The 13,732-nt window shown below is 42.1% G+C and overlaps 1 protein-coding gene across 5 annotated transcripts in view; it reads right to left on the bottom strand.

Moving 5' to 3' along the window:
• Positions 1-13,732, bottom strand: part of LOC120922705 — a 122,651-nt gene that overhangs the window by 88,814 nt on the left and 20,105 nt on the right. For all 5 annotated transcript variants that reach the window (XM_040334756.1, XM_040334764.1, XM_040334750.1 and 2 more), the window contains one exon: positions 11,849-11,929. In XM_040334756.1, coding sequence (XP_040190690.1) covers positions 11,849-11,929 — 81 coding nt within the window. The remainder of the gene's footprint in view (positions 1-11,848; positions 11,930-13,732) is intronic.

The following is a 13,732-nucleotide window of genomic DNA, read 5'->3' as shown; positions in this document are numbered from 1 at the left end:
CAGTTCTGACAGGGGACATGTCAGAGATCTACTGTTCCCAGTGATCGGGAACAGTGATCTCTATCATGTCCCAGTGATTCTATCCCCCCTACAGTTAGAACACGCTGAGGGAACACATTTAACCCCTTGATCACCCTCTAGTGTTAACTCCTTTCCTGCCAGTTCCATTTTTACATTGATCTGTGCATTTTTATAGCACTGATCAATGTAATCATGTTACTGGTCCCCAAAAATTGTCATTCGGGGTCAGATGCGTCCGCTGACAATGTTGCAGTCCCACTAAAAATCGCAGATAGCCGCCATTACTAGTAAAAACAAGAAAATAATAAAAATAAAAGTCCCTAAATCTATCCCATAGTTTGTAGACACAATACATTTTGCGCAAACCAATCAACATACACCTATTGCAATTTTTTTTTTACCAAAAATATGTAGAAGAATATATATCGGCCTAAACTGATAAATAAATGTACTTTTTGATTTATTTATTTTTGTATATGTATTATAGCAAAAAGTAAAACATTTATTTTTTTTCAAAGATGTCGCTATTTTTTTTTATAGCGCAAAAAAAAAACCCACACCAAAAGAACGCTCTATCTGTGAGGAAGAAAGGACGTCAATTTGGTCTGGGTACAACGTCGCACGACAGCGCCATTGTCAGTTAAATTGACCCAGTGCCATATCGCACAAAATGGCCTGGTCATGAAGGGGGTAAATCCTTCTGGGGCTGAAGTGGTTAAAACAGAATACACTAGGAATTAAAAGATAACATTAAACTCTTGTTCAGTAGAATATACAACTGTTATGGGCCCAGAAACTCATAAATCTCAGAACTGCCTGGCTACACTGTGATTCATCTAGGTAGCAATAGAATTTGGCAAATACATTTGAATAAAATAAATGTATTCATCATTTGGAACCATCTCTGTGTCCACTATAAAAGCCATTAGTGTTTAGTATCAGTAGTGGAGTTTCATTTGAGGTGGAGATTGGAGGGGTGGGGTAGTCTCTTAAAGTTATCCTGTCTCCATACTTTTTCATAGCATCCTGCAATAAATAACAATTAATATGTACCTCTCTGGAGTTAGCTGATTTCATCCTCCTAAAAGCTACCCTAAGCATTTTCTGCATCTTACAGTTTTCTGGGTCAGATACCAGGTCCCCCACCACGTGTAATGGTTAATCCCAGTGGTACCTACATCATTACAGGATACACTAATGACATATGGGACAAGAGCAGGGAAGGGCTGGGCAGGGGGGCAGGGTGGCAATTGCCTCCCAGGCCGCCCTAACTTATGTTCAAAATGCCCGCTACCATTTTATTTTTTATTCTGGTCTTGGAAGTTGGGTCAACCACTAGCTGTTGCATACCAGGAGTTGTAGTCCACGCTTAAAGCTCCCGGTGGGTGGAAAACAGAGCAGAGCAGAGGAAACTACAACTTCCTGGGACTGAATTCTTGGAAGCAGGCAGAGGCAGGGCATGCCAGGGAATTGGGACGCAGGGCTGCAGGGCTGGGCGCTGGCTGCAACTTGACCCCAGGACCAGGAGCATTACCCCCCCCCCAGGAGGCCGTGGCTTGCAAGGACCTGCTAAACTGAGATCACTGAGGTTGGAGACCCTGACACCTCTAGCTGACCCCCATCTCCCCCCCATACACCCCAAGTAACCTGCCCCAGTGATCAGGCTGCATTGATGGACACTGGATTTGGCTGCACTGATGGGCACTGGTGAGGCTGCATTGAAAAATCAGATTGGCCATGGATGGTGAGCTGATTCAGCGGTTCAATGGGCCACTTGACTGGACTTGCCCCCCAGGCCTAAGGCTGCCAGCCCTCCCCTGGACAAGAGGTAGAACCATACATGCAGAGATTGACCGGCAGCATGCAGAGAAAAGTGCATCCAAAGCAGAAGATTGTTCAGTATCCTGTATTTCAGCAGAACAATGATCAGTTAATTCTCACCAGAGAGGTAAGTATGATTGAATTTTTATGGCAGGGTGCTTTAAAAAAAAAAGTATGGCAACAGGGTCACTTTAATGGTTTTGGGGCTCCATCCCATAGTTATAGTCCTTACATTTATTTTCACTTAGGTAGATGCAGCCAATGGGTGGCTCTGCCTTACACAGTTTTGCTGGTTCATTGGCTTCAACAAGACTGAGTTACTGACCATGAACGAGCATGCAGATCAGGGAAAATACTGGCATTTTTAGAAGGGCTGGTCAGAAATTGTAGTGTTCATAGGGCCAGATCCTTAAAAGGGATACGCCGGCGTAACTGCTGTTACGCCTGCGCAGGGCTTTTTTTCAGGGGGAACTTGGGGGAACTCAGTTCCACCACCTTTGGCTCAGACCCTTTGGTGCCCGCTCACCACAATCACTTGTAAACATAGAAGTCTGGTTTCTGTGTTTACAAGTGACAGCTCTGCACTCTGTGTGTAACCCCCCTGAACTCTGCACTCTGTATGTAATGCAATCCTGGTATTTAATGCCCCTTTAAGACCCAACTACTGTTTGTGAAATCTGAACGGGGTGGTGGTTGAGTTCCTGCACCTATTTTCTGAGAAAAAAAGCTCTGTGCCTGCGTATCCCTGTTTCTAACTATGGAACTGATCCACAGAATCAGTTTTCCATAGTTAGGCAGAAGATCCGACATGTGTAAGGGACTTACACTGCCGGATCTTAGGATGCAGTACCGCATCCGCCGCTGGGGGCATTTTGTGTCGAAATGCCACCTCGGGTATGCAAATTAGCACTTACGGAGATCCACAAAGCTTTTCAGCTTCGTTTTTTCTCCGTAAGTTTTAGTTTGCAAACGCCAAATTAGGGCTGCTTTTACAAAGTGTAAACTGTTTACACCATGTAAAAGCAGACCCTTCTGTCCAGCGACGCAATTTTTTTTTTGTTTTGAATTTTTTTTTTTTTCGCTGTATCTTTTTTTTTTCCCGACGCAACTTTATTGACCCGTCGCGATCCACAAAGCTCGGCGTAACGTAATTTCGCGCTATGCACGTCGGGAAAATGACGTCACAAGCATGCGCAGTACGGCCGGCGCGGGAGCGCGCCTAATTTAAATGGGAATCGCCCCCATGAAAAGAGGAACGCCTTGCGCCGGCGGAATTTAAGTTACACAGCCCAAAATTTCTAGGTAAGTGCTTCGTGGATCGGGCACTTAGGTAGAAATTTTAAGGCAGTGTAACTTAAATGGGAAAATTTACGTTACGCCGGATCTTTGTGGATTACCCCCATAGTTCTGTAATGGCAGATGTCCTTTAAAGTGTGTTCTGAGTACATAATAAAATTATTAATTTAACATGGGTGCTAAAAGCGGGTACAATTATTTGGTAAATATGAAGCTAATGCCTTTCTTATGGTATCTGTAAAATGTACAGTACTTAGCATAATTAGCAGATATTAATTAAGGAAGGTGAACGGAAGGAATAAGAAAAATGCATGGGTAAGACTTCTTAAAGCAATCTTTGCCAGGTTAATAAAAATATGGATGAAAGGTCACAGCAAGAGAAGAAGTATTATAACTGTTCCAGTGGTCCATATCTCGTACTCTACTAAAATTCCAGCACTGCTGCCTTTATCAATGACTTCTGGTGTTAGATTTATGTGTCCCATACTGGTTCCATCTGCCAACCACACTACTGTTTATTGTCATGTAGGGTTTGAAGTACTAAACCACAGCAAGCACCAGGGGACATCTATTATTCCCAAAAGTGTTGAATAGGGATGCACCGATATCAGTTTTTTAACCACTTAACCCCCGGTCCATATTGCTGCCCAAAGACCAGAGTACTTTTTGCGATTCGGGACTGCGTCGCTTTAACAGACAATTGCGCGGTCGTGCGACGTGGCTCCCAAACAAAATTGGCGTCCTTTTTTTCCCACAAATAGAGCTTTCTTTTGGTGGTATTTGATCACTTCTGCGGTTTTTAGTTTTTGCGCTATAAACAAAAATAGAGAGACAATTTTGAAAAAAAATAATATTTTTTACATTTTGCTATAATAAATATCCCCCAAAAATATATAAAAAAAAAATTTTTTTCCTCAGTTTAGGCCGATACGTTTTCTTCTACATATTTTTCATTAAAAAAAATCGCAATAAGCGTTTATTGATTGGTTTGCGCAAAAGTTATAGCGTTTACAAAATAGGGGGTATTTTTATGTCATTTTTATTATATTTTTTTTACTAGTAATGGCGGCGATCAGCGATTTTTTTTTCGGTATGGCGACATTATGGCGGACACTTCGGACACTTTTGACACATTTTTGGGACCATTGGCATTTTTATAGCGATCAGTGCTATAAAAATGCATTGGATTACTATAAAAATGCCACTGGCAGTGAAGGGGTTAACACTAGGGGGCGGGGAAGGGGTTAAGTATGCCTGGGTGTGTTCTTACTGTGGGGGGGGGGTGGCCTCACTAGGGGAAACACTGATCCTCGGTTCATACATTGTATGAACCGAAGATCAGCATTTCCCCTGCTGACAGGACCGGGAGCTGTGTGTTTACACACACAGCTCCCGGTCCCCGCTCTGTAACGAGCGTTCGCGTGTGCCCGGCGGCGATCGCGCCCGCCGGGCACACGCACGGGAGTCGGGGGCGAGCGGGGGGCGCGCGCGCGCCCCTAGTGGCGGCTGGGAGAGAGGACGTCATACTACGTGCTCTCGCCCAGCTGAGCCAACTTGCCGACGTATAACGGCGGTGGGCGGTCGGCTAGTGGTTAAGACCGAGTACGAGTACCGATACTTTTTTCAAGTACTCGCCAATACCAATTACAGATACCTATTTTTAATGTTTTAAACTAATGACATTTTTTTACAGTTTTTTTTTATAAGTATGAAGAACAGCTCTTCTGCAGCTTTAAAGGAGTTGTAAAGGAAATGTTTTGTTTTGCTGAAATGACTGTTTACAGGATATAGAGACATAATAGTTAACTGATTCCTTTTAAAATTGGTTAAAAATAGATAAAAAATCAATCATATAATGTACCTCTAGTTTTGTTTTTGCATCTAGTTTCCTTTTTGCATCTAGTTTCGTTTTTGCATGTTATCCTGCCTCTGTGCATGTACAGAGCCATAGAGAAATGATGGTTTGGAAAATGAAACTAGAATCTCCCAGTACTGTGGTCATCAGGAAACAGACAACCAGGAAGTGTCCAGAACAGAAAAGAATTACAGCAACATCAGAGTAAAAACCAACAATGAGGACATGAAACCAGGACTGCAGTAAGGTAAAGGAAGCTATTTAGCTAAAAAAAAAAAAAATCCTTTAGTGACCCTTAAGGCTCCATTCAATTTTTCAACATGGTTTCCTATGGAACATGTTTACATCAATGCTTTTTTGTGCCTCTGCGTTTTTGGAAAGGGTCAGGGACTTTTTTTCCAGCAAAAAGCAGTGTTTTGCATGCAATAGGATTCAATGGACCTGCATCCAAAACGCATTTTGCCGCGATTTTGCCACAATTTGCATTTTGCGTTTTTTTTTCAACCTGTTTATAGCTGGTTGTTAAAGGAAATATAAGGCTGGATTCACACCTATGCATTTTGGTGCTTTTTGCATTTTGCAGATTTGCACTACAGATTGTGTTCCATAGGAAACCATATAACATGGACTGTGTTGCAAATCTGCAAAATGCAAAAAGCACTAAAACTGCATAGGTGTGAATGCAGCCTAAAATCTTGCTGACGTAGCCCGTTTTCAAAGCCGCACTGGTGTGAACCAGAGCTAAGCCCTAGTTCACACAAGTGCAGGTTTGAAATTGCGCTACTTTAGCACAATTTCAAAGCCCAGGAAAACTGTAAGCCCTGGTTCACACCAGTGCAGCTTTGAAATCACACTACTTCAGCGCAATTTCAAAGCCACAGATCTGTGCGATCTGGACCTTGAATTTCATTGCGGCCTGCGACTTCATTTAACAGAAGTTAATGCAAGTCGCAATGGAATCGCATAAAAGGTATCAGTTTTATACCCATAGAGCAATGGCGGACTATTTGGTCTCAGGCAGCAAAGAGTTCACTGTGCACATTATACAAGGAAAATACATATAAGGTTCTCCTGTTTTGGTATATGACCCCCGATGTGCTTCATTCTATATACCCTGCTAGCTCCGACCGGTGTTGGAGGTGTCAGGGAGACAGAGGCTCCCTTTTCCATATTTACTGGAACTGCCCGCTGATTGTCCCCTACTGGACTGAGGTGCAACAACTGTTGGGCCGCCTCCTGGACACACAGATCCCCATGTCCCCCAAATTCTTCCTCCTGGGCCTGTCTCCACTGAGAACCTCGCTGCCTTGTAGAAAGCTAACACGCCATATCCTCACAGCTGCCCGATGCCTTGTAGCTCTAAATTGGAAAAAATGCTCTCCCCCTGACCCGGGGGCCCTGTACGCTAGAATTAAAGACGTGGAGCTGATGGAGAGAATGACGGCCAGGATACAGGACAGGTTGGGCACCTTGGCGTCTCCGGGAGGACCCACCGTGATCAGGTAAATGAGCTAACTCGATGACCCCTCCCTCTTCTTACCTCTACCCCCCTCTATTTCTTTTCCACCCTTTCTTTTCTTCTTCCTCTCTTCTGGGGGTACCCCTGAGGCCCCTTCCATGCTCGACGTTTTGCAGTACATGTAGGCATATTGATGTGTTATGGTATTTTCGCCTTCAGCTTTGTGTTAGTTATTGCCTAGACTCATGAAAAAGACCTGTGTCACTTATCACTTAAATTCATACCATACAGGCAGATGCGTGCCTTATATTACTGTTTACCCTCATGCTGTGACATATGTTCCTGTATACTGTATGCAACCTATTTTTTTCTTCATCTATTCAATAAAACGTTATTTGAGAAAAAGGGTATCAGTTTTAGTATCAGAGCATTTGCAAGTACTCATGTAAATGCCTGGTATCGGTACTGGTGCAACGCTAGTGTTGAATGCTGAAGAAAATAACGGAGGGTACAGCGCTGGATCAGAGCATTGGTAGGAGAAAAACCTGCTGAAGAGGTAACTATGATACGTCTTCTATTGCAGAAAACGTTCCCAATTTTTTGTCAACCTGATTTCAAGGTGCACACTGGCTTTAATAAACAGAGCTTGTCAGACTTCCTCCCTTCGTCTGATGTGCTACTAATTATATACATGTGGCAGATTGTTACATTACTATGAAGCAATGTTCCACTGGCCATTATAGACATGCAGGACGAGACAGTCAAGCTATGACGAAGGTTTGAAAGGCGGTGCAGGCACCTCTAGGTACATACCTGCATCTGGTTGCCCCCAGTGGCAACATGTCAAACAAAAGCATATCAATGCCATGTATATATTTTATATTTCATAGTGCATACTTTATTTTCTGCATACTGTACCTGGGCATATTAAGGTGAGGTCTGCTAGAAAGTTATGCAGCACAAAAAGCCATAGAGGCCAACTGGATTTCACATTATAGAAATCAGATCATTGAAACAGGAATTCTGATTGCCTGCCCTTAATTGCTAAACTTTACATAATATTATTACTCTTAATTTATTAAAAAATCTTAAATGTGTCAATTACAGTTAACAGGGAAAATGAACCCCTGAGAGGCCATTGGAGACAACCTGGAGTCTATAGAAACCATGCAAATTCTTGGTAATATAAGGGTCAATATTCGCTTTATATTTCCTGACCCTAAACTCTAACAAACCATGAATAATTACTTTGGTTTCTTCCCTGAGAAATGTGTTTGGTTCCAAACATAATTACAGACACAAGACTCCATCTTATCGATGAATCATGTTACTTGATATACTTAATCAGTTTTACCTTTTAGAATATTTTGCCCAATGGTATATTATCAGTCAAAAAAACATTTATAGATGAGATCTTACTGTTCTAACTGTCCAGTTTTCATTTTAGTAGTAAATCTAAATAAAATGCCAAGATAAATGCATAGTTGAAATATATATATTTCTTTTTACCCAGCACGGGTCTCCCTTAAATCATTTAATATATGAAACTCCATGGAAATTTCGAGACATTACAAATTCATCACATCCTCCAATATTATCCCTTTTGAAGAAATGTGTGAGACTTTCGGAATACCTTAATCGGAAATATTCCGGTATCTCCAAATCAAAAACTTTTTCACACCTTGCACAATTACAGACACACCTCTATACCAATTCACTAACTTTGAAGCCATATGCATAAAGGATCCTGATGCCAAAAAACAAATATCCTCCTTCTACTCCCAATTGCTGGTTAAACCCAATTCGGACAAACCATTTTATACTCGGACATTGGAGGAGGATCTGGGACGAACACTTAACGATACAGAATGGTCAAATATTTGGCTGGCCGCTAAAACGTCCTCACCTAAAATTTTAGCGATTGAAACTAATTATAAAGTTTGAAACCGTTGGTATCTTGTACGAACTACAATTGCAAAATTCACTCCAAACTACTCAGCTCTTTGCTTTTGCGGTTGTTCGGATTTGGGCACAGAAAATCCATGTCTGGTGGGCCTGTCCGATCGCCCAAACCTTTTGGAAATAAATATTTGATATAGCTTCTGAAATGTTCAAAAAAACAATTCACCCTGACCCTTCCATGGCACTGCTTACCTTAAAACTGGTATATGTGACTTATCTACAGTTTAAGCTTTTGACCCAGCTCCTTACTGCCGCTAAGCCTCGTTGGTGGTGACTGAGACCAAAAATAGAATGAATAATTTCATGATTCACTCTAAGGTGGCTGCTGTAGATAATAATCTTATTCCAAAATTTGAAAAAATATGGCACCCTTGGGTTGAATTTTTCACATCGTCTGTAGATGAATCTGTCCATCTGCCATGGTAGCTGATGAAGATGGACACTCTCAGTTCTGGCTAGTTCTCACAAAGCTAGGAGTAATCTGGTGAACCTCTCTTCTTCCTTTCTTCTCTCTTTTCTATATCCTCATTTCTTTCTCCCTTTCTCTTTCCTATCTTTGTTTTGACTATTGAGTTACTTAGACCCATTATTTTCAATTTTTGTAATGATTCTCTTACTTTGCTTACCCACAACTGTCAATATATGAGTGGCTGATTATCTTAACTATATTATATCATATTTAAAATCTCTTCGTCATTTCATTCAAGTATATTTCGTAACTCATGTTATGCTTTGTATTTTTATTTTTCTCTTTTGTATCTACAAAAGATTATCTTCTTCATACAGTACTTCTACTTCTACTTCTTTATACTTGTTCATTAACATGTATGTTATGCTTATTATTGTACACACAATAAAATCTTTTGACAAGGAAATATATATATTTCACCTGTTTTAACAGCTAAAATATTTGTAATTCTTTTGAATGAATGAATGACTTGTATAGCGCAACGCATGCGAACTGAATCGCCTCTGGGTGCTTTTTCCAGCCAGTATCTGCTTGGTTGGTGCGGTCATTTTTACCCCGTAGGATCATGACACGCTAGGGACACACAGTCATACACACATATACATATATACTGGGCCAATTTGGATGAGATCCAATTTACCTAACCAGCATGTCTTTGGAGTGTGGGAGGAAACCTGAGTACCCGGAGGAAACCCACGCAGACACAGGGAGAACATGCAAACTCCAGGCAGATGGTGTCGTGGTTGGGATTCGAACCAGCGAACCTTTTGCTGCTAGGCGAAAGTGCTACTCACTGCACCACTGTGCTGCCCTTTTAAGCTAGTCTTATGATTCACAAAGTCCCACCACATTGCATTGCCAAAATATGACACTGATATTTCATCTTTGAGCTATTCGTATCACCTGCTTGATAACTGCATTGTGAATGATCATAATTACAATGCTGAGGTCCACCTTCTTCTCTCTAAACCACTTGACAACCGAGGACATCATATGACGTCCTCGACTTTGTGCGGTGATATCTGAATGATACCTGCAGCTACAGGCATCATTCAGATATCACTGTCTTCAGCCGGCGATTCTCTGCACGATAAGAATGATCAAAGCGACAGTTCCAGTGCTTGATTGTTCTTATAGGCAGCGGGAGGGGACGCCCCCCCCTCCCGCCACCATTCGGAGCTTCTCCGGGCTCTCCCATGCCATCGGTGGCCGAAGATGACTGGTGACCAGATGGTTTTAAACCGTGACATGTTAGGTATCTATTTACTCGGCGTAACATCATCTTTCACATTATACAAAAAAATTGGGCTAACTTTACTGTTTTGTTATTTTTTAATTCATAAAACTGTTTTTTTTTTCCCCAAAAAAAGGCATTTGAAAAATTATTGCGCAAATACGGTGCGAGAAAAAAGTTGCAATGACCGCCATTTTATTCCCTAGGGTTTCTGATAAAAAAAATATATAATGTTTGGGGGTTCTGATAAATTTTCTAGCAAAAAAAAAATGTGATTTCTACTGTATATGAAGGAGAGAAGTGCCAAAATAGGCCCGGTGGACAAGTGGTTAAGCTGTATAAACACTCTTCCTTTCAGTTTCTTGTCCCAATATGCATATACTATGCAAATTTACACCTAATTTCCTAATGAACAGATAGAAATTCACTCTGTGGGTGGCCCTATTTCCACCAAACACCTGTGGATTTAAAAAAATCCAAGGAGTTGGATGGAAAATTGTTGGCCAAACAGATGCAGATGCACCCACTGTTCAGGTGATATGATAGCTGCTATGGCCGGCTGTCAGAATATAATAGTTGCAGCGGCAGATTCTTCCATCTGGGCTATATAGCATGGATGGCGGCATCAGTTATATTTTTCTTTCAGCTCATTCAGACCACTGTATAGTATTCTTGGAAGAATCTGTTATATTTTTCCATTCAGCCTGTTCAGACTGTGTAAAGCCAGCATAAAACATGTAGCAGTGGAATACAATACAGTACAGCCTGGTTGACTTAGGCCTCGTACACACGACCGAACATGTCCGCTGAAACTGGTCCGTCGGACCAGTTCCCGCGGACATGTTTGGTCGTGTGTAGGGCCGACCGGACAATTTTCCGGCCGACCGGACAGGTTTCCAGCGGACAACTGTTTCTTAGCATGCTAAGAAACATGTCCGCTGGAACCATGTCCGCCGGACATGTCCGATGGTCAGTATGACTCATCGGACATGTCCGCTGGCCCGAGAACCCGCGCATGACATCGAAGTGATTCGACGCATGCGTGGAAGCATTGAACTTCCGGGTTCGCGCACGTAGCCGCGTCATCGTCGCCGTCACGTCACTGCGTATTCTGTCCCCGGGGATTTTGGTTTGATGGTGTGTACAACCATCAGACCAAAATCTCCGAGCGGACATGTCTGATGAAAACGGTCTGCGGACCGTTTTCATCGGACAGGTCCGCTCGTCTGTACGCGGCCTAACAGAACTAGGGTTGCCACTTTTTCTTCAAGCCGAACCTGAACTCTTTAATGGCGAACAGTACATTTTTGTTTTGTTTTAGTAAATACTATAGGACTGTAACAGACCTGGGACACCTTTGGGCAATCTAAAGAGAATAGTAATGCGACACACATAGTGCCCTCTCACCCTCATGTCAGGCCCTGTTCAGAGTCACATTCCTGTCTGAAAAATGTGTCCGGGTTTCAGGTGGACTTAAACCTGGATACACGATTCAAAACCTGGACTGTCCAGGTGAATCCCGGACAAGTGGCAATCCTACACAGAAGTAAACCTCCCATTCTTAGCCTGATGTCTTTTGCCCAAGGGCATGTGTAAAAATAAAAATAGATTTCAGATAATTGTTAGTTGTTCATTTGCCTATTATGAGTTTATCTATTCAATAAAAACACAGTGAATCCACCTCCACACTGAAAAATTAAGACACACTTGCAACATTTGTGATTATTATACCTCCTTGTCAATTATTAGAAGTTCTACATCGGATTTACATACAAAGGAGATTAGTCTCTCACCGGTGACAAGCCCAATATCCTGCCAAGAGATAAAAGAAAAATGTATAAAATGATTGCTTACATGTTCATCACTATACATGCTAATGTTTCAACACTAAAGTTGGCCATAGATGGATCAAGATTCTGTCGGTTCGACAAGGACCAGCCGGATTTTGATTCATGTGTGGCTATTGCCACTCAACAGAAGTTAATCTGTTAATCAACTTCTGCTGAACTGACCTGTGGGGAAAAGCCACTCTAATGCCGCGTACACACGATCGGAAATTCCGACAAGAAAAGTCTGATGTGAGCTTTTTCGTCAAAAATTCCGACCGTGTGTAGGCTCCATCGGACATTTTCTGTCGGAATTTCCACCAACAAAAGATTGAGAGCAGGTTCTCTATTTTTCCGACGGAAAAAGTTTCTATCGGAAAATCTGCTTGTCTGTATGCAATTTCGACGTGCAAAAAAACATGCATGCTCAGAATCAAGCAGAAGAGCCGAACTGCCTATTGAACTTCATTGATCTTGGCTCTTTGTACGTGTTGTACGTCACTGCGTTCTTGACGGTCGGAATTTCGGACAAGATTTGTGTGACCGTGTGTATGCAACACAAGTTTGAGCCAATTTCTGATCGTGTGTACGTGGCATTACAGTGTATTCTGACAATGGAGGAGTCCCACTGTCAAGCCTAGTACATATAGGCTGAATGTCAGGCGACATTGGCCAGTTCAATAAAAGCCGACCGACGTTTGGCCATGTGTAAGGCAGCCGATCTGACAGAAGCCATCCGTTTGGCTAGCTTCTGACGGACGAGCATGCTGGAAAACCAGCAGCTAACTGGCTCCCGATTGGTGCTCTCAGCCAATGTCAAAGAGCACTGACCAAAGTGTTCTGGCGGGGGTCCCCTCAATAGAACAGCAGGGGAGGTCACTGTGCTAACATTGGATCGTTAATACAGCGGCTCGACCGGAGCAGGTCAGGTTTTTTTTTGTTCAACCCAGCCTTCAGAATACAATAGCCCAGCGGGAAGGATTCACACATCCCACTCTATTGTGTGGATGGGGGAACCAGTTCAGTGTTTTTTTTTTGTTCAGTCTGCTGCCTACACGGTCTACAATCTTTTCTCATTTCAATCAAGTGCAGTATTTTTATACTGTGATTATTCATTCTTTGCATCACTACTGTACATAAGCCTTTTTTTATTTCTTAATATTCAAACCACTAGGTCAAGTGCCACCTTTGAGGCAAACCCAGCAATGATTGAATCAGGAGAATCACAAATGTATAACTTTTTGATTCTCTTGAATTTTGGCATTTGGATTAGTGATGAATCATGCAGTTCCAGAATCTAATCACAATCAAGACTCATGGTATATACAGTATATTATGTGTCTCGTCAGATTGTATGTATGCATTCCAAAAAAAATTACATTTCACAGATTTGCATAATTTTTTAATCTATGCATTTCAAACCTTTAACTGGTAGGCATACCAGTTCATACACTATATGTGTCCTAGTGTTATCATATTGAGGGGCTAAACAGAAAGCATTACATATTACATGGTGTCCTCAGTGATTCTGGAAAGATCCTGTGTTCTGTTTTCTAGGTTTGGTAACTGTGAAGAAAATACAGCCAGTTGCAGGCTGCTAAGGTGAGCTGAGCAATATATTATTTTTAAGCATAACTAAAGCCAAAGGGGTAGATTTACATACCTACGCCGCGCCCGGCGCAGATGTCAGATACGCTATGCCGCTGTAACTTACTTTGAGTTGGTTTAAATCCTCAACGAATTTGCGCCGTAAGTTACGGCGACGTAGTGTATCTCTCGCGGCGTAAGG

Source organism: Rana temporaria, chromosome 1 (genome assembly GCF_905171775.1).
Source record: "Rana temporaria chromosome 1, aRanTem1.1, whole genome shotgun sequence".
In the NCBI taxonomy this organism is placed as follows: Eukaryota; Metazoa; Chordata; class Amphibia; order Anura; family Ranidae; genus Rana; species Rana temporaria.
This window is presented reverse-complemented; position numbering and strand designations above follow the sequence as displayed.